General features: G+C 48.6%; 1 protein-coding gene across 1 annotated transcript in view; it reads right to left on the reverse strand.

Moving 5' to 3' along the window:
* LOC144511104 (meiosis initiator protein-like) overlaps nucleotides 1-21,748 on the reverse strand; it is a 140,074-nt gene that overhangs the window by 67,251 nt on the left and 51,075 nt on the right. The window contains exons 4-7 of the mRNA XM_078241080.1: nucleotides 19,106-19,196; nucleotides 13,231-13,336; nucleotides 10,239-10,397; nucleotides 3,665-3,910 (exon numbers count right to left, since the gene is read on the reverse strand). Of these exons, the coding sequence (XP_078097206.1) occupies nucleotides 3,665-3,910; nucleotides 10,239-10,397; nucleotides 13,231-13,336; nucleotides 19,106-19,196 (602 nt within the window). The remainder of the gene's footprint in view (nucleotides 1-3,664; nucleotides 3,911-10,238; nucleotides 10,398-13,230; nucleotides 13,337-19,105; nucleotides 19,197-21,748) is intronic.

Genomic DNA, 21,748 nt, shown 5'->3' on the forward strand with positions numbered 1-21,748 from the left:
TCGGATAGGTAACTGGCTGTCTGATCGAAGACAGAGGGTGGTGGTGGATGGAAAATTTTCGGATTGGAGGCAGGTTGCTAGCGGAGTGCCGCAGGGATCAGTGCTTGGTCCTCTGCTCTTTGTGATTTTTATTAATGACTTAGAGGAGGGGGCTGAAGGGTGGATCAGTAAATTTGCTGATGACACCAAGATTGGTGGAGTAGTGGATGAGGTGGAGGGCTGTTGTAGGCTGCAAAGAGACATAGATAGGATGCAAAGCTGGGCTGAAAAATGGCAAATGGAGTTTAACCCTGATAAATGTGAGGTGATTCATTTTGGTAGGACTAATTTAAATGTGGATTACAGGGTCAAAGGTAGGGTTCTGAAGACTGTGGAGGAACAGAGAGATCTTGGGGTTCATATCCACAGATCTCTAAAGGTTGCCACTCAAGTGGATAGAGCTGTGAAGAAGGCCTATAGTGTGTTAGCTTTTATTAACAGGGGGTTGGAGTTTAAGAGCCGTGGGGTTATGCTGCAACAGTACAGGACCTTGGTGAGACCACATTTGGAATATTGTGTGCAGTTCTGGTCACCTCACTATAAGAAGGATGTGGAAGCACTGGAAAGAGTGCAGAGGAGATTTACCAGGATGCTGCCTGGTTTGGAGGGTAGGTCTTATGAGGAAAGGTTGAGGGAGCTAGGGCTGTTCTCTCTGGAGCGGAGGAGGCTGAGGGGAGACTTAATAGAGGTTTATAAAATGATGAAGGGGATAGATAGAGTGAACGTTCAAAGACTATTTCCTCGGGTAGATGGAGCTATTACAAGGGGGCATAACTATAGGGTTCGTGGTGGGAGATACAGGAAGGATATCAGAGGTAGGTTCTTTACGCAGAGAGTGGTTGGGGTGTGGAATGGACTGCCTGCAGTGATAGTGGAGTCAGACACTTTAGGAACATTTAAGCGGTTATTGGATAGGCACATGGAGCACACCAGGATGATAGGGAGTGGGATAGCTTGATCTTGGTTTCAGATAAAGCTCGGCACAACATCGTGGGCCGAAGGGCCTGTTCTGTGCTGTACTGTTCTATGTTCTATAGTCCAAAGGAGATTCACCAGGCTAATTCCTGGGATGAGAGGGTTGTCCCAGGCTCCACACACACAGTGACCCAAGCAGGAATTGAACCTGGGTCCCTGGCGCTGTGAGGCAGCAGTGCTAACCACCGTGCCACCCCCTCAAAACTCAAACTCAAAACCAAACTCCCTCCAGATACTGCCAGAGCTGCTGAAGTTTTCAAGCTTTCTCTGATCTTGTGCCAGGCCTCTGCAGGCTGCTTGCACTGGCGCCCAGAAAGCCCAGTGAGCCTTAATGCGCAAGGACACACAAGAAATAGGGGCAGGAGGAGGCCACCGGGCCCTTCCAGCCTGCCCCGCCATTCAATACGACCACGGCTGATCTCTGCCGGTTTCAGCTCCTGTTCTGTGCCGTTTCCCCACAGCCCTCTATTCCTCGATCTATCAAGTATCTATCCGCCTCCACTTCAAATACTTCTAATGATCCAGCCTCCGCCACCCTTTGGGGCAGAGAGTCCCAGAGATTCACCACCCTCTGCGAGAAGAAATTCCTACGCCCCTCAGTTTTAAATGACCGGTCTATTTTCTTGTAGCTCTCTCCTCTTGTTCGAGACTCTCCCACTCGTGAACCCATCTCACCATCTACCCTGTCAAACCCCCTCAGCATCTGATATGTTTGAATAAGGTCAGCCTTCACTCTTCTAAACTCCAAGGGATACAGATGCGGAATATTTAGTCTCTCTTAACAGGACAACCCTCTCATCCCAGGAATTAGCCTGGTGAATCTCCTTTGGACTATCTCCAATGCTACTATACCCTTTTTTAGGTAAGGGGACCAAAGCTGTATACAGTATTGCAGGTGAGGCCTCGCCAACACCCTGTACAATTGCAACAAAACTTCCCTATTTTTAAAATCCATCTCCTCTACAATGAAGGCCAAAATGCCGTTTGCCTTCTTGACTACTTGTTGGACCTGCCTGTTAGCTTTTGGTGATTCATGCACTGGAACACCCAGATCCCTCTGTACTTCACTCACCTGTAGTCTCTCTCCATTCAGATAACAATCTGCCTTTTGATTCTTCCTGTTAAAGTGCATGACCTCACACTGCCCCACATTAAACTCCATTTGCCCGGTTTACGCCCAGTCATCCAATCTATCTACATCCCTTTGGAGAATCACAATATCCGCATCACAGCCTGCCTTCCACCTAGCTTCGTATCATCGGCAAATTTGGAAACTTTGCATTCTGTTCCTTCCTCCAGGTCATTAATATAAATAGTGAACAATTGCGGGCCAAGAACTTTTTTAAAAATTCATCTGTGGGACATGGGCGTCGCTGGCTGGGCCAGTATTTATTGCCCAGCCCTTGGAGGGCAGTTGAGAGTCAACCACATTGCTGTGGCTCTGGAGTCACATGTAGGCCAGACCGGGTAGGAATGGCAGATTTCCTTTCCTAAAGGGACATTAGTGACCCAGATGGGTTTTTCCGACAATCGACAATGGTTTCACGGTCATCAGCAGATTCTTAATTCCACTGATCCCTGCGATACTCCACTCGTTATATCTTTCCGCTCTGAAAAAGACCCATTTATTCCAACTTTCTATGTGACAGCCAGTTTCCAATCCATGCTAACACACTTCCTCCAATTCCACGGGCTTTTACTTTATGCACCAGCCTCTTGTGCGGCACCTTGCCAAATGCCTTTTTGGAAATCTAAATACACCACATCTACAGGTTCCCCTCTATCTACTCTCCCTGTTACATCCGCAAACAATTCCAGCAAATTTGCCAAACATGATTTACCTTTCATGAAAGCACGTTGACTGAGTTTGATATTATAACCGGCTTCTGAATTAAATTAATTTGAATATAGAATATAGAACAGTACAGGCCCTTCGGCCCACGATGTTGTGCCGCGCTTTGTCTGAAACCAAGATCAAGCTATCCCACTCCCTATCATCCTGGTGTGCTCCATGTGCCTATCCAATAACCGCTTGAAAGTTCCTAAAGTGTCTGACTCCACTATCACAGCAGGCAGTCCATTCCACACCCCAACCACTCTCTGAGTAAAGAACCTACCTCGGACATCCCTCCTATATCTCCCACCATGAACCTTATAGTTATGCCCCCTAGTAACAGCTACATCCACTCGAGGAAATAGTCTCTGAACGTCCACTCTATCTATCCCCCTCATCATCTTATAAACCTCTATTAAGTCGCCTCTCATTCTCCTCCACTCCAGAGAGAACAGCCCTAGCTCCCTCAATCTTTCCTCATAAGACCTACCCTCCAAACCAGGCAGCATCCTGGTAAATCTCCTCTGCACTCTTTCCAGTGCTTCCACGTCCTTCTTATAGTAAGGTGACCAGAACTGCACACAATATCCTAAATGTGGTCTCACCAAGGTTCTGTACAGTTGCAGCATAACCCCACGGCTCTTAAACTCAAACCCCCTGTTTGAAAATAATTCGCAACATGCTGATGGCGCCAAATTGCAAACCTGGTCACTGCTGATCCCCGCCTGGACCTTAGTTGAAAGCGTGGCTCCATGTTACTGCATATATCAACCAGAGTTTCTCCCACCGAGGCTAAAACTGCTTTAAAATAGTTACCTATGTTTCTGAGACCGGATCCGGCAAGGTCCCTTGATTCTGCCAACTCCAGCAAGGTAAGGAGCAGAGTGCGACCTGGAGGCCTGCCAGTGTTGTCCTGCGAACAGGAGCTGGAGGAAGACGTATCCAGGGATGGTCCTTGCCAAGTCAGCTGAACCTCCTGCTGGCCTTCTGCTCTCAGGTGGTTCTCACAGAGCGTTGGCTCACTGTAGAGGCGGCGGCGAGATTTCAGCGCCTGTCTCCGTTCTGTGGCGAGAGGGAAAGTGAGCAAACTTATACCATTACCAATTCAATTGTGAACCATCGCATTTCTCTCACTTGTTCAGCCAAGGGTGCTTGAGTGCATAAAAGTTGGTTTCTCCATGAAAGCCTCTCAACAGTCCTGGCAAAATTACCCCCAAACCTATGGCCGTCCCTATAATAAGTCCATGGAGGCGGAAGTCCTGTCACCAAAGTTCCTTTATTTACAAGATCTCACCATACAAAGAATAAAGAACAAAGAAAATTACAGCACAGGAACAGGCCCTTCGGCCCTCCAAGCCTGCACCGACCATGCTGCCCGACTGAACTAAAACCCCCTACCCTTCCGGGGACCATATCCCTCTGTTCCCATTATATTCATGTATTTGTCCTGACGCCCCTTAAAACTCACTACCGTATCCGCTTCCACTGCCTCCCCCGGCAGCGAGTTCCAGGCACCCACCACCCTCTGTGTAAAAAGCTTGCCTCGTACATCTCCTTTAAACCTTGCCCCTCGCACCTTAAACCTATGCTCCCTAGTAATTGACTCTTCCACCCTAAGAAAAAGCTTCTGACTATCCATACCCATACAGAGTGCTCACAGTGTACTACCTGCATCAGGAGTCCAGAGGGGCTGACACTCCTGTTTAAATACAGGACATGGGGCCATCAATAGCTCTCAGTCAGGGACTTCATACTGAAGCAGGCCAACCTCAATCGCCTGATTAAAGTCATCACAGTCCCCAACAAAACATGAGAGGAGGCGATGGCCGAGTGGTATAATCGCTGGGCTATTAATCCAGCAACTCAGCTAATGTTCTGGGGACACGGGTTTGAATCCCGGTGGAATTTCAATTCAATAAAAAATATCTGGAATTAAGAATCTATTGATGACCATGAAACCATTGTCAGAAGAACCCATCTGGTTCACTAATGCCCTTTAGGGAAGATCATAGAAACCCTACAGTGCAGAAAGAGGCCATTTGGCCCATCGAGTCTGCACCGACCACAATCCCACCCAGGCCCTACCCCCATATCCCTACATATTTACCAGCTAATCCCTCTAACCTACGCATCTCAGGACACTAAGGGGCAATTTTATCACGGCCAATCAACCTAACCCGCACATCTTTGGACTGTGGGAGGAAACCGGAGCACCCGGAGGAAACCCACGCAGACACGAGGAGAATGTGCAAACTCCACACAGACAGTGACCCAAGCCGGGAATTGAACCCGGGTCCCTGGAGCTGTGAGGCAGCAGTGCTAACCACTGTGCTACCGTGCCGAAGGAAATCTGCTGCCCCTACCCGGTCTGGCCTACATGTGACTCCAGAGCCACAGCAATGGGGTTGACTCTCAACTGCCCTCGGTCAACTAGGGATGGGCAATAAATGCTGGCCCAGCCAGCGACGCCCATGTCCCAATAATGAATAAGAAAAATCCTAATCATCAAGTGTGCATGAGTACACACAGCTAAACTGATGGATTGAATATATTAATGTCTGCTCCTTGGAAGCAAAGTGTTTGACACCTTTAGTACATAAACCAGCTGAAAGGTCATAAAATGTATAGAGAGCATCACTGGCAATTTCTAAACATAGAATTGTGGATTTACGGAGAATTTTTACATATTGGTCAACATTTTAAAACACTAAACCTCGGTGGGACGTGTCTTAGTTTCGCCCCTCAGAACTCTAATCACCTTCCTCCCCGGATAAGGTGACCAAAACACCACGGTCGGGATTGTTGCACTGAGACACTCGGGCCTGGATTTTGTGAAGGGGGCTGGGAAATGGGATCAGGAAGGTTCCCAACTCCGCCAACCCATCTCCATTAAGGAGGGCCTAAGCCGCCACTGTTATGTTCTGGGTAGGCAGGGCGGGATAGAGCCCGACCCATCACCTCCAGGGGTAGGCCTGAGGTGACACTGGAGGCAAGCGGATGGCAAGGCCAGCAGGCTGGAAGGGCCAGCTCCATTTACTGGGGCATTGGACAAGCCATGAACATAAGGCCCTCAAGCCCCCACTCTCCACCCACCCGCATGCCCCCTCATATTCCCTCCATGCCTCCAATGTTCCTCAATGCTCTCCATGCCCCCATGTTCCCCATGCTTCTCCACGCTCCCCATGCCCTTCAAAGAACAAAGAACAAAGAACAGTACAGCACAGGAAACAGGCCCTTCGGCCCTCCAAGCCTGTGGCGCTCCTTGGTCCAACTAGACCAATCGTTTGTATCCCTCCATTCCCAGGCTGCTCATGTGACTATCCAGGTAAGTCTTAAACGATGTCAGCGTGCCTGCCTCCACCACCCTACTTGGCAGCGCATTCCAGGCCCCCACCACCCTCTGTGTAAAAAACGTCCCTCTGATATCTGAGTTATACTTCGCCCCTCTCACCTTGAGCCCGTGACCCCTCGTGATCGTCACCTCCGAACTGGGAAAAAGCTTCCCACTGTTCACCCTATCTATACCCTTCATAATCTTGTACACCTCTATTAGATCTCCCCTCATTCTCCGTCTTTCCAAGGAGAACAACCCCAGTCTACCCAATCTCTCCTCACAGCTAAGACCCTCCATACCAGGCAACATCCTGGTAAACCTTCTCTGCACTCTCTCTAACGCCTCCACGTCCTTCTGGTAGTGCGGCGACCAGAACTGGACGCAGTACTCCAAATGTGGCCTAACCAGCGTTCTATACAGCTGCATCATCAGACTCCAGCTTTTATACTCTATACCCCGTCCTATAAAGGCAAGCATACCATATGCCTTCTTCACCACCTTCTCCACCTGTGTTGCCACCTTCAAGGATTTGTGGACTTGCACACCTAGGTCCCTCTGTGTTTCTATACTCCTGATGACTCTGCCATTTATTGTATAACTCCTCCCTACATTATTTCTTCCAAAATGCATCACTTCGCATTTATCCAGATTAAACTCCATCTGCCACCTCTCCGCCCAATTTTCCAGCCTATCTACATCCTGCTGTATTGCCCGACAATGCTCTTCGCTGTCCGCAAGTCCAGCCTTCATTAGCTCCAATGTCCCACCTCATTCCCCTTTATAACTTCCATAGCCCCTCATTAAGCCCCAATGCCCCCACCATTCCTCCTCATATTTAGCCTCCATAGCCACTCCCACAGTATCCAAGATGTACAGAACCAATCAGCCAGTGGTAAGTCTTTGAAATGATCCTGAAACGGACGCCATAAGACAGACATTGACAAGATACTTCAAAAGGAAAACTGCTCACCTTAAAACGTCTTAAAAGTTTCAACCAGTCACACAAACATTCACAGTGTCAATGTCAGAAGCTTTTCACACCTCTTAATCTGGTGCAGTTAAACACGTAAACCAGATCAAAGAAAAACAAACTGAATACAAGGTATTATGTCAATAATGTTAAAAAAGACATGTTGCTCCCCAGCAAGCTGTATAAACAATGCCTGCCTAGTTGTATGTCAGTCATTCTTGGAGCTCAGCCAAGCATTCATAATGAGGCCACCTGGAAAGGCAGCTGTCTGCTTCTGTTAATACATAGATATTTCAATGGGAATGTTGAATGGCTTTTGATTTTTCGTTGGTGATTTGAGACCTGGGACCCCGTGGTTCATGAACCCTTTGAGGTGTCCTGAACTATGCCTACTTACAGAAAGGGGATGACTCTGTTTAAAATTCCTGGGGATTTGAACTGGCCACCCTTGCAATGGAGACAGCAAGGGCAGAGATGCTGCATGCAGGCTGGCTATCCACATATTGTTGGAAACAGGAATGAGGGCAGAGGTCCTGGAAGCAGGGACGACCTGCCAATTCTAAAGACCTCCCAATGAGGTGAAAATCTTTGGCAATAAAAATGATTCAAAGAATTCAGATGAAAGTAGTCTGCCAGTTACAATGTGAAAAGAACTTGGGCCATTCACAGTGCTAAAATGGATAAAGACACAAAAACAGAAAGGCCATTGCAATAAATTTGAGGTTGGTGTATTGGTAGCTTTCTACTGAAACTGAAGTACAGGAGAGGGAATATTACACTGCACCTGAGCTGGAAGTATTTAATGCAACAGTGTAGAGGGAGCTTTACTCTGTATCTAACCCCGTGCTGTACCTGTCCTGGGAGTGTTTGATGGGGACAGTGTAGAGGGAGCTTTACTCTGTATCTAACCCCGTGCTGTACCTGTCCTGGGAGTGTTTGATGGGGGACAGTGTAGAGGGAGCTTTACTCTGTATCTAACCCCGTGCTGTACCTGTCCTGGGAGTGTTTGATGGGGACAGTGTAGAGGGAGCTTTACTCTGTATCTAACCCTGTGCTGTACCTGTCCTGAGAGTGTTTGATGGGGACAGTGTAGAGGGAGCTTTACTCTGTATCTAACCCCGTGCTGTACCTGTCCTGGGAGTGTTTGATGGGGACAGTGTAGAGGGAGCGTTACTCTGTATCTAACCCCGTGCTGTACCTGTCCTGGGAGTGTTTGATGGGGACAGTGTAGAGGCAGCTTTACTCTGTATCTAACCCCGTGCTGTACCTGGCCTGGGAGTGTTTGATGGGGACAGTGTAGAGGGAACTTTATTCTGTATCTAACCCCGTGCTGTACCTGTCCTGGGAGTGTTTGATGGGGACAGTGTAGAGGGAGCTTTACTCTGTATCTAACCCTGTGCTGTACCTGTCCTGAGAGTGTTTGATGGGGACAGTGTAGAGGGAGCTTTACTCTGTATCTAACCCCGTGCTGTACCTGTCCTGGGAGTGTTTGATGGGGACAGTGTAGAGGCAGCTTTACTCTGTATCTAACCCCGTGCTGTACCTGGCCTGGGAGTGTTTGATGGGGACAGTGTAGAGGGAACTTTATTCTGTATCTAACCCCATGCTGTACCTGTCCTGGGAGTGTTTGATGGGGACAGTGTAGAGGCAGCTTTACTCAGTATCTAACCTCATGCTGTACCTGTCCTGGGAGAGTTTGACGGGGACAGTTTAGAGGGAGATTTATTCTGTATCTATCCCCATGCTGTACCTGTCCTGGGAGTGTTTGATGGGAAACACAGTAAGAAGTTTAACAACACCAGGTTAAAGTCCAACAGGTTTACTTGGTAGCAAAAGCCACACAAGCTTTCGGAGCTCCAAGCCCCTTCTTCAGGTGAGTGATGGGGTGTTTGATGGGGACAGTATAGGGGAAGCTTTACTCTGTATCTAACCCCGTGCTGTACTTGTCCTGGGAGCGTTTGATGGGGACAGTGTCGAGGGAGATTTACTCTGTATCTAACCCGTGCTGTACCTGTCCTGGGAGTGTTTGATGGGGGACAGTGTAGAGGGAGATTTACTCTGTATCTAACCCCGTGCTGTACCTGTCCTGGGAGTGTTTGATGGGGACAGTGTAGAGGGAGATTTACTCTGTATCTAACCCTGTGCTGTACTTGTCCTGGGAGTGTTTGATGGGGACAGTGTAGAGGGAGCTTGACTCTGTATCGAACCCTATCCTGGGAGTGTTTGATGGGGTCAGTGTAGAGGGAGATTTACTCTGTATCTAACCCCATGCTGTACCTGTCCTGGGAGTGTTTGATGGGGACAGTGTGGAGGGAGCTTTACTCTGTATCTAACCCCATGCTGTACCTGTTCTGGGAGTGTTTGATGGGGACAGTGTGGAGGGAGCTTTACTCTGTATCTAACCCCGTGCTGTACCTGTCCTGGGAGTGTTTGATGGGGACAGTGTAGAGGGAGACTTACTCTGTATCTGGTCCTGCACTATCCTTGACCAGGGAGTGCTTGATGCAACTGTGTAGAGAGAGCACTGTGCTCCACCTTATCTGGCTGTTCTAGATGAGGTAGTGTAGAGTTTACTCTCCATCCTTTCTACACCTCGATGCTGAAACTGAGTGACTAAATGGGAAAATGCTAACATTCCTCACCCTGATGGGCTCAGAGTTGGCACGAGGTACCTTTTTATTCATTGATGGGATGTGGGCACCGTTGGCTATGCCAGCGTTTATTGCCCATCCTTAATTGCCCTTGAACCCAGGGGCTTGTTAGGTCAATTGATAGGGGACTTAAGAATCAATGACAGTGCAATGGGTCTGAAGTCACATGTAGGCCAGACCGGGTAAGGACGGCAGATTTCCTTCCCTAAAAGATATTAGTGAACCAGATGGGTTTTTACCACGATCGACAATGGTGATCATTAGATTTTTAATTCCAGATTTGTATTGAATTGAAATTGCACCATCTGTGGTGGTGGGATCCGAACTCAGCTCCCCATATCTTTCCCTCGGTCTCCTTGATCACTAGTACAGTGACAATTCCACTATGCCACCACCATCACCCTTACTGATGAGTGCTCGCCCGGAGTATTGTACCTGTTTTTCCCGCCCACTTCTTTTTCCTTGGCTTCGGGCAGAGATTCCTCAGCCTCCTTTTCTTTATGCTTGGAGGAGTGGAGGAAGGACTTATCTTCTCTGTATTATTCTGCGCGGCTTCTCCTGGGCTTGTAGACTCCTCTCCATTTAAATAGTATTCTAGGAATAGAAAAATTGGTTGTTGGTTGAAGGTACATTATGCATCAACTTGTATTTAATGTGGCAAACTGCCCCGAGGCCACACTCTGCTAACAGGAGGGTTAGCAAACAAAACCTGACATCGAGCCACACAAGGAGCTCGTAGGACCAAAAGGTCCTAACAAATGTGGAAAGGCCATTCCCAACAACCAGGTGCCTGGCAAGATCTAAAGTTCTGAAGTCTAAAGTTTAGAACTTTCTAAAGTTTATTTATTAGTCACAAGTAAGGTTTACATTAACTCTGCAAAGAAGTTACTGTGAAATTCCCCTAATCGCCACATTCCCGGCACCTGTTTGGGTCAGTGCACCCTAACCAGCACGTCTTTCAGCATGTGGGAGGAAACCGGAGCACCCGGAGGAAGCCCACGCCCTGAACTTCCAGCAACCAGACCCGGAGACTTGAAGATGTCTAATACAGGTCAAAGCCAACACTATCCTAGCGGCTACTGGAACCTGACCTTAAAGGTACTGTGTCCATGGGGCCAGCGTAAAGATTTTAGAATACAGACGCTTTAAACAATATCTCACACTGTCCCCTCTCAATTCTAGCCCCCATCCCCTCCCTATTCTGGAGACGGGTTATGATCTGTCTGATTTACAACTTTCAGATTGAATCTTCTTCATATTTCTAAGGAAACGATTCAGGGATTTTGGAATCTTTTTGTAGAAGTGCGCTCCAGATCTCTTAGACCAGTCTCCAGTAAATCACATTTGCATCTCCACTGAGGCATTCCGCTTCTCGGAAACTATTTGTACTTAGAGGTGGACACAATCCTCCAGCTGGGATCTAGTTATATTTCGCAACGTCCAGTTCTTCCTGACATCTATCTATTGCTTTCTGCCTCCGTTTTCAAAGTCCAAATTTATTGTCGTCTTCCAACGGAGACATTTTTTTTCTTGACCTGTCACATTCAAAACTCTTGGGTATGGAGCGATGGCCGCAAATTCTGCCTTTCTGAAGACGGAAATGGAGTTGGGAATTATCAGAATGTAGCCTGAACGATTTGCGCTGTGCTGCCCGCGAGTCCGAAGGTGTGGGCTGGGATCATTAAATATAGAGAATAGCTGGCTACCTACACTCATTCACGGTGACACGGTGATACAGTCGTTAGGTGTGGCACGATGCTCTTTCAGAGAGTCAGTGGAAAATCGATGGGCCGAATGGCCTCCTTCTACACTGCTCTGATTATGTAGGACCTGTTTCCCATATTTTGGCTGGGGGGGGGAGGCGGGGGGCCGGGGGGGGGGGGGTGCGGGGGTGGTGGAGGCATCTGGCTGTCCACGCAGCCTCTGATCTACTTTGTCCCTCAATGACTTCTTAATGATTAATAAGCACTTATGTTCCTCACCCTTACTGACACTGCTGCCTCACAGCGCTAGGGACCCGGGTTCGATTCCCGGCTTGGGTCACTGTCTGTGCGGAGTCTGCACATTGTCCCCGTGTCTGCGTGGGTTTCCTGCGGGTGCTCCGTTTCTTCCCACAGTCTGAAAGATGTGCTGGTTTTGGTGCAATGGCCATGCTAAATTCACCCTCAGTGTACCTGAACAGGCGCCGGAGTGTGGCGACTAGGGGATTTTCACAGTAATTACATTGCAGTGTTAATGTAAGCCGACTTGTGACACTGATAAATAAACTTTAAAAAAGTAAAAGGCAGGGTGATCTCTAGTTGCTGTGCGGGCACTCAAGCTCAAAGGGAAGCTTCAGGTCTCCCAGTGCTGTCCTATTTGTGGCAGTGAAATCCGGGGTTAGCCCAGAACATGAGGAAAGCTGGAACAAGAGATGAACAATTTGGTCCAGCAAGCCAGGAGCTCAAAGATCTTTGGACACTAAGGGACAACTTAGCATGGTCAATCCGCCTAACCTACACATCTTTAGATACTAAGGGACAATTTACATGGCCAATCCCCCTGCCTACACATCTTTGGACACTAAGGGACAATTTACCACAGCCAATCCCCCTAACCTACACATCTTTGGACACTAAGAGACAATTTAGCATGGCCAATCCACCTAACCTACACACCTTTGGACACTAAGGGACAATTTACATGGCCAATCCCCCTATCGACACATCTTTGGACACTAAGGGACAATTTACCACAGCCAATCCCCCTAACCTACACATCTTTGGACACTAAGAGACAATTTAGCATGGCCAATCCACCTAACCTACACACCTTTGGACACTAAGGGACAATTTACATGGCCAATCCCCCTATCGACACATCTTTGGACACTAAGGGACAATTTACCACAGCCAATCCCCCTAACCTACACATCTTTGGACACTAAGAGACAATTTAGCATGGCCAATCTACCTAACCTACACACCTTTGGACACTAAGGGACAATTTACATGGCCAATCCCCCTATCGACACATCTTTGGACACTAAGAGACAATTTAGCATGGTCAATCCACCTAACCTACACACCTTTGGACACTAAGGGGCAGTTTAGCATGGCCAATCTCCCTAACCTGTACATCTTTGGACACTAAGGGGCAATTTAGCATGGCCAAACCACCTAACCCGCACATCTTTGGACACTAAGGGGAAATTTAGCAAGGCCAATCCATCTAACCTACACATCTTTGGACACTAAGGGGCAATTTAGCATGGCCAATCCATCTAACCTACACATCTTTGGACACTAAGGGGCAATTTAGCATGGCCAATCTGCCTAACCCACCAATCTTTGGGCATTAGGGGAGAGCGCGGAAGATTCAGACAAACCCCACGGGAAACCCATAAAACATGAAGACGATGCTTCAGCGCAAGATGTCATGCACTCACCACTTTCGTCTATTGCCACGTAGTGATTCTCCAGCAGGGATTTAGCGTTGCAGATGTGGCTGTTCAGAAAGGCGATGTATCGCAAAACCTGGTTCAGAATCTCCTTCTGTCAAAGAGAATAGGGCTTGCATTAAAACGAGCTTTTCCTGTTGCTGAGTGTTGCGTGGAGTAATTGTAGATTGAAAAGTAGGATGTTAGAATTTGGTCTTTGTAAAATGCCAAGAGTGAAAAGCACTGCATGGTTCTGGCAAGAGGTGATGCTTTTTCTGTGCTTGGGGGTTAGAACAGCAAGTACATAGAGTGCCCAGAACGAAACATTTGCATCGGAAGGCCGAGCAGCGGCGTTACCAAGGCAACAAACGTCCAGGCTTTTGATTTTTTTAAAAATTCAGCCAACCAGTTTGAATTAGGCACTTGCACACCAAGAACCTATTAAATTTAAATCTGACGGTTTTTGGTAACCTCGGACCGATCCTATTGGGGAATATTGATATGTCATCACAGGTATAAAAGAAAGGGGGCAGTGTGACAAGGAGAGAGCAACTGCCGCCTGCCACAGCTCAAAGCCTCATCTTGATAGCAAAGGTGCAAAACAAGAAAGAAGAATCAACAGAGAAGGCCCAGAATGTTCCAGAAGACACAAAACCTGGTTGTAATTTAGCGTGACTAAAATTCTATTGTTTTTGTTAATGAGTGGGAATTGTACTTATTGGAACAGCATTCCATTAGAATCGTGTTTTATTCCGTTTGTTAATAGTTTAGTTAACTTGTTCACCGTTAGATAAATAAATTGTTACTTGTTGATTTGTCAGGGAATGTTATTTTGATTTAACCAGTAAAGGTTGCCGAAAGTAGATCATACCACTTCACACTCACTTTTTCAGGGAGTGGTACTCTGAGTGGTTAGATGTTAGTTCTCAGAGGGGGGATCCCCCTCTGCTTCAAAGCAATGAGGACATTCCAAAGTGTCTCATGGCCAATTATGTACTTTTGAAATGCAGTCCTTGTTGTGATACAGGCAAACGCGGCAGATGAATTGCACGCTGCAAGGTCCCGTCTTTGGCATCAGCGACCGGTCAGGTTGTGTTTGGTCGAGGGATTAAATGTTTGGATAGTGTTTTTCCTCACGGGATCTTTAACATCCACCTGGAGTTTAGATGGATGAGGGGGTATCTTATTGAAATTTACAGGATACTGCGAGGCCTGGATAGAGTGGACGTGGAGAGGATGTTTCCACTAGTAGGAAAAACTAGAACCAGAGGGCACAACCTCAGGCTGAAGGGACGATCCTTTAAAGCAGAGATGAGGAGTAATTTCTTCAGCCAGAGAGTGGTGAATCTGTGGAACTATTTGCCGCAGAAGGCTGTGGAGGTCAGGTCGTTGAGTGTCTTTAAGACAGAGATAGATAGGTTCTTGATTAATAAGGAGATCAGGGGTTATGGGAAAAGGCAGGAGAATGGGGATGAGAAAAAGATCAGCCATGATTGAATGGCTGAGTAGACTCGATGGGTCGAGTGGCCTAATTCTGCTCCTATGTCTTATGGTCTTATGGATAGCAGTTAGGGAAATGGTTTAGGATCTTATTTGAAAGGCGTTGGGTGGGATTTTCCAGCCCTCCTGCGGTGTATTTTCTCGTGGCGGAGGCAGCCCGCCATTGGCCAGTGATGGGGTCTTCTGGCCCCACCGCTGTCTACAGGGTTTGGTGTGCCCTGCACCCTCTGCCGCTGGGGAGCACAGTGCGGGAAGAGGAGGGGGGGGGGTCACCATTGGCGGGACTGGAAGTTCCTGGAAACTTTCGCGCAGTATCTCCAGCAGTGTGGCCTTCTCTCGGTGCTGTGCTGAACTGCCAGGTTTGATGACACGCTCAAGTCTCTGGCGATGACTTACTCAGTGCTTGAAACTACCTGAATAGGGAGAAAACAAAACGTTGGGAATGTTGGAAAACTGAAATAAGAACAGAAAATGCTGAACCTCGAATGCTTACAAAGGGGAAAGGCAGGTCTTGGGTGGAGGTTGAGAAACAGAAATGGAAACTTTGCGATAGAATGTCTACCTGTTCCTTAACTAGAGCGAGGCAGACAACTGACGGGTTCCTGTTAGTGATCAGCTGAGAAAGAGTGGAGATTGTTATCTCACTTCCACCCAGTTTTCTTTCTGGCTCACAGTGGACTTTTAGACAAAGCTAAAATCCTTTCATTCTTGCTATCCCTCAGTGTCAGGTGCGGCACAGCCAGATGCAGAGCCACTTAAACTTGCCGCAGCCTCAACCTTAGGGTAGCAGCGGAAATCTTTCTGTATCATCCATTCAGTGAGCTCGCCAATGAGTATCAAATGCAAAGATGTGCGGGTTAGGTTGATTGGCCATGCTAAAAATTGCCCCTTAGAGTCCTGAGATGCGTAGGTTAGAGGGATTAGCGGGTAAATCTGTAGGGATATGGGGGTAGGGCCTGAGTGGGATTGTGGTCGGTGCAGACTCGATGGGCCGAATGGCCTCCTTCTGCACTGTAGGGTTTCTATGATTTCTATGATTTCTATGATCAGGGACTGATTTGTCTCATCCAGCCACCCGGACCAGGTTTCCCAAACACGCAGCTCATATAAATACTGTGGCTACCAGAGCAGGTCAGAGGCTGGGAATCCTGCGGAGAGTAGCCCACCTCCCGACTCCCCAGAGCCTATCCACCATCTACAAGGCACAAATCAGGAGTGTGATGGAATACTCCCCACTTGCCTGGATGGGTGCAGCTCCAACAACACTCAAGAAGCTCGACACCATCCAGGACAAAGCAGCCCCGCTTAGTCGGCACCACATCTACAAACATTCACTCCCTCCACCACAGACGCACAGTGTGTACCATCTACAAGATGCACTGCAATAATGCACCAAGGCTTCTTTGACAGCACCTTCCAGTCCCGCAACCTCCACCATCTCGAAGGAGAAAGACAGCAGACACATGGGGAACACCACCACCTGCAAGTTCCCCTCCAACTCAGTCACCACCCTGACTTGGAAATATATTGGCCGTTCCTTCACTGTCGCTGGGTCAGTGGGTTAGCACTGCTGCCTCACAGCGCCAGGGACCCGGGTTCGATTCCCGGTTTGGGTCACTGTCTCTGTGGAGTTTGCACATTCTCCCCGTGTCTGCGTGGGTTTCCTCCGGGTGCTCCGGTTTCCTCCCGCATTCCAAAGACGTGCAGATTAGGTGAACTGGCCGTGCTAAATTCTCCCTTCGTGTCCCCGAACATCGCCGGAGTGTGGCAACCAGGAGATTTTCACAGTAACTTCACTGCTGTGTGAATGTCAGTCTACTTTGTGATTAAGGAATAAACTTTAGGAACTCCCTCCCTAACAGCACTGTGGGTGTACCTACGCCACATGGACTGCAGCGAATCAAGAAGGCGGCTCACCCACCACCTTCTCAAGGGGCAACTAGGGTGGGCAATGCATGCTGGGCCGAGTCTGTGATGCCCGAACCCCATGTAAGTATAAATAAAAGGAGGACCGTAAAAGCCAGAAGGCAGGGGTGAACTTCATGCTGTTAATCTGGGCGAGATTGCAATTGTGGATCTTTGAATAGATGAATGTCTAACCGAATATTGTCCAGTACAATATCAACTAATCACAAGTGGATAATGTGGAATGCCGATGATGCAGATTCTAATTGATGGATGTGGGATGAACAACAGATGTAGTCTTTGTGATCACCTCAACACTCATTTTCACACGGTATATGATGCATGTGCCATTTTACCCTCTTTTAAACATTTGTTGACGAAAGTAATCCATAAGTGAATTTGATCACTGAGGGAGCTTTAACTCTTTGGTCATCAAATGGCTTCAGATGTGTGCTAAGTAGATCTGTGCCGTGGAATACATTTACCTGTATTGTGTGACCATATCGTGTAATTATCCACCAGAATTAGTGGCTTTAATGGTGTTACTGTAGCCTGCGGCTAATCAGTCACTTCTACCGCACACTGCTCTAACCCAATACTCCATTCAATGCCCCCAGCCCAGCTCCTGCGTTTCAAACCATCAGAATTGTCATTATGTAACGGGCGAGGGCAAGAGGGATTCGAATCATAGAATCCCTACAGTGCAGTAGAGGCTATTCAGCCCATCCAGCCTGCATCTACAACAATCCCACCCAAGCCCTCTCCCTGTAACCCCATGTATTTGCCCTGCTAATCCACCTGACAGTAAGGGGCAATTTAGCATGGCCAATCCACCTAACCTGCACATCTTTGGACACGAAGGGGCAATTTAGCATGGACAACCCACCTAACCTGCACATCTTTGGACACTAAGGGGCAATTTAGCATGGCCAATCCACCTGGCCCACACATCTCTGGACACTACAGGCAGTTTACCATGGTCAATCCACCTAACCTGTACATACTTGGACACTAAGGGGCAATTTAGCACAGCCAATCCACTGAACCTGCACATCTTTGGACACGAAGGGGCAATTTAGCATGGACAACCCACCTAACCTGCACATCTTTGGACACTAAGGGGTAATTTCGCATGGCCAATCCACTTAACTTGCACATCTTTGGACTGTGGGAGGAAACCGGAGCACCCGGAGGAAACCTACGCAGACATGGGGAGAACGTGCAAACTCTAAAGACAGTCACCTGAGGCCGAAATTGAATCCTGGTCCCTGGCGCTGTGAGGCAGCAGTGCTAACCACAGTGCCACCCTGCCGCTCAACAGCATCTAAAACAATTAGGCCTTCTAACCACCCTGCCTCGTCACCTGCCCACCCCCACACCCACCTGCATTCCGCTTCCGAGGGTCAGACCTTACTGGGGGCTACCTGATGCTTAGAGGTGGCTACTGAGAGGTAGCCTCTCTTCCTGCCCGAGGAGGTTTTCTTTTCAGGCCTTGCCCTGTGCTCTCCGCCAACCTGAAACCTGAAGCTGCCTGGGAAGCAGGCCCCAGTTGGCGGGCAGGTTGGCCTATAGGCCTTACCCGTTGCTCCCTGTAGAATTGCAGAGAGGGGGTGAGGTAAGAGGAGGAGGGAGCCCTGTGGCAGAGCCATCCAAGAGATTTTACAGGCCAACACGCGCAACCCCCACCAGCGGGGGAACATATAACACTGCCATTAAATTACACCAGCTTGAAACCTGCCGGGATCAAATTCCGAGAATGTGAGGCAACTTCAGACAGTTCTACCGAGGGTCTGCGTGTTATGAAGTGGTAAGAGTTTTAACAACACCAGGTTAAAGTCAAACAGGTTTATTTGGTAGCAAATACCATTAGCTTTCGGAGCGCTGCTTCTTCTCCGAAAGCTAATGGCATTTGCTACCAAATAAACCTGTTGGACTTTAACTTGGTGTTGTTCTAACTCTTACTGTGTTCACCCCAGTCCAACGCCGGCATCTCCACATCATGTTATGAAGTGCTCAAGGTGGCAGGGTGGCACAGTGGTTAGCACTGCTGCCTCACAGCGCCAGGGACCTGGGTTCCATTCCCGGCTTGGGTGACCTTCTGTGTGGAGTTTGCATGTTCTCCCCTGTGTCTGCGTGGGTTTCCTCCGGGTGCCCCGGTTTCCTCCCACAGTCCGAAAGACGTGCTGGTTAGGTGCTAAATTCTCTCTCAGGGCACCCAAACAGATGCTGGAGTGTGGCGACTAGGGGATTTTCACAGTAACTTCATTGCAGTGTTAACATAAGCCTACTTGTGACACTGATAAATACATTTTTAATTTAAACTGCTAGGCGTCACTGAAGACATATTAGTGAACTGCGTGGATGGCCTGCGCTGGGGGCGTGAAGCTCAGTGGGAAGAGGTGAGGGAGCTGGGTGGGAGTTAGTTTCCATTTTGCTGATCAGGTATGAGAGCAAGTGGTTTTTCTTTTCTTTGCTGTACCTTTGTGAGTCTTTTCTCCCATTTCTGTGGCGGGATTGGCAAAATGGCCGCCAGCTCCCGAAGTGAGTTCACATTGCTGCGGTACTGCTCCCTGGGAAGAGACCAGAGAAGAGGTTGCTGAGAGGATGCTTGCTTCACAAGTAGGTTGCTCCAAGCAGACAAAAGCAGCAGCAAGATGGGGAGAGGGAAGGGGAGTAGGCGTTGGAGGGGGAGTGAGGGGGTGAATGAGATGGTAGAAAGGAGGAGAGGGGATAAGAATGGATGAGAGAGAGAGAGAAGGGAGTGAAACACACAAACATGGTTCCTGTCTCTTTAGAGTTTCAGCCACTACGAACACACGCCACAAAACTGTGAGGCCCAGAAACCACCAGCAGCCACGATTCGGAGCAGCACAGTGGGATGCCACAAGATGTGGGGTTAAGGCAACTCTGAAAGTCACTAAAGTCCCAGCGTGGACTGCTCTCCTTTGCAGAGAGAGCTCACACTGGTGGTACCACCGTGCTACCCCACTGGTGGCGCAGTGGTTAGCGCTGCTGCCTCACAGTGCCAGGGACCCGGGTTCGATTCCCAGTCTCCGGTCACTGTCTGTGAAGAATCTGCACTTTCTCCCCGTGTCTGCGTGGGTTTCCTCCGGGTGCTCCGGTTTCCTCCCACAGACCGAAAGACGTGCTGGTTAGGGTGCATTGGCCGTGCTAAATTCTCCCTCAGTGTTACCCGAGCAGGAGTGTGGCGACTAGGGGGTTTTCACAGTAACTTCATTGCAGTGTTAATGTAAACCTACTTGTGACAATAATAAATAAACCTTACTTTTACTTAGAGTCATAAAATGTTTTAAAGCACAGAAAGAGGCCCTTCGCCTCATCGTGTCTGCGCCAACTTTCAAGCACTTATCCACAGTGGGTTAGCACTGCTGCCTCACAGTGCCAGGGACCCGGGTTCGAATCCCCGGCTTGGGTCACTGTCTGTGAAGAATCTGCATGTTCTCCCCGTGTCTGCGTGGGTTTCCTCCAGGTGCTCCGGTTTCCTCCCGCAGTCTGAAAGACGTGCTGGTGCATTGGCCGTGCTAAATTCTCCCTCAGTGTACCCGAGCAGGAGTGTGGCGACTCGGGGGGGTTTTCACAGTGGCTTCATTGCAGTGTCAATGTGACGCCAATAAATCAACTTAAATTAACGGCAGACAATGCTCTGAGCTGGGAGCACGTAATCAGAGAAAGTAGCTGTTTTACCTCTGCTGGAGTGACCCTGGAATTGATAAGAGCACTTGACAGCTCGATCGGAATAATTCTGAAAGGCAAACTCTAACCCCAGTTCTGTTTCCCCCCTCAAAGCCGCCTCAAACTCTGCCTATTTGCTGCCTGTCACAAGCTGGGTCTTGTCTGAGACCTTTCAGCACCATCTGCTGGGCAACTGTGGATATCAGAACCCAATTAAAGCAGATGACAACTTACATTGATAATTTAAGGGGAGATGGTGACCTAGTGGTATTATTCGCTGGACTATTAATCCAGAAACTCAGCTAATGTTCTGGGGACCCGGGTTCGAATCCCGCCACGGCAGATGGTGAATTCAATAAAAGAAATCTGGAATTAAGAATCTACTGATGACCATGAATCGATTGTCGGAAAAACCCATCTGGTTCACTAATGTCCTTTAGGGAAGGAAATCTGCTGTCCTTACCTGGTCTGGCCTACATTGTGCCACCGTGCTGCCTAGGTAGCAACCATGTGCAGTGGTTGGCACTGCTGCCTCACAGCACCAGGGACCCGGGTTCAATTATGGCCTCGAGTCAATGTGTGGAGTCTGCACGTTCTCCCTGTGTCCGCGTGGGTTTCCTCCGGGTGCTCCGGTTTCCTCCTACACTCCAAAAGTGTGCTGGTTAGGTGGATTGGCCATGCTAAATTGCCTCTTAGTGTCCAAAGATGTGCAGGGTTGGGTGGATTGGCCATGCTAAATTGCCTCTTAGTGTCCAAAGATGTGCAGGGTTGGGTGGATTGGCCATGCTAAATTGCCTCTTAGTGTCCAAAGATGTGCAGGGTTGGGTGGATTGGCCATGCTAAATTGCCTCTTAGTGTCCAAAGATGTGCAGGGGTAGGTGGATTGGCCATGCTAAATTGCCTCTTAGTGTCCAAAGATGTGCAGGGTTGGGTGGATTGGCCATGCTAAATTGCCTCTTAGTCTCCAAAGATGTGCAGGGTTAGGTGGATTGGCCATGCTAAATTGCCTCTTAGTGTCCAAAGATGTGCAGGGTTGGGTGGATTGCCCATGCTAAATTGCCTCTTAGTGTCCAAAGATTTGCAGGGTTGGGTGGATTGGCCATGCTAAATTTACCCTAGTGTCAGGGGATTAGCAGGGTAAATATGTGGGGTTACTAACAGGCAATTTAGCATGGCCAATCCACCTAACCAGCACACCTTTGTGGAGTGGGGAGGAAACCAGAGCACCCGAAGGAAGCCCACGTGGTCACAGGGAGAACGCGCAGACTCCACACAGTGACTCGAGGCCATAATTGAATAGGGCCTGGGTGGGATTGTGGTTGGTGCAGACCCAATGGGTCGAATGGCCTCCTTCTGCATTGTAGGGATTCTATGATTCTACATGTGACTCCAGAGCCACAGCAATGTGGTTGACTCTCAAACTGCCCTT

The sequence above is a fragment of the Mustelus asterias genome, chromosome 24, assembly GCF_964213995.1.
Source record: "Mustelus asterias chromosome 24, sMusAst1.hap1.1, whole genome shotgun sequence".
Taxonomy (NCBI): domain Eukaryota; kingdom Metazoa; phylum Chordata; class Chondrichthyes; order Carcharhiniformes; family Triakidae; genus Mustelus; species Mustelus asterias.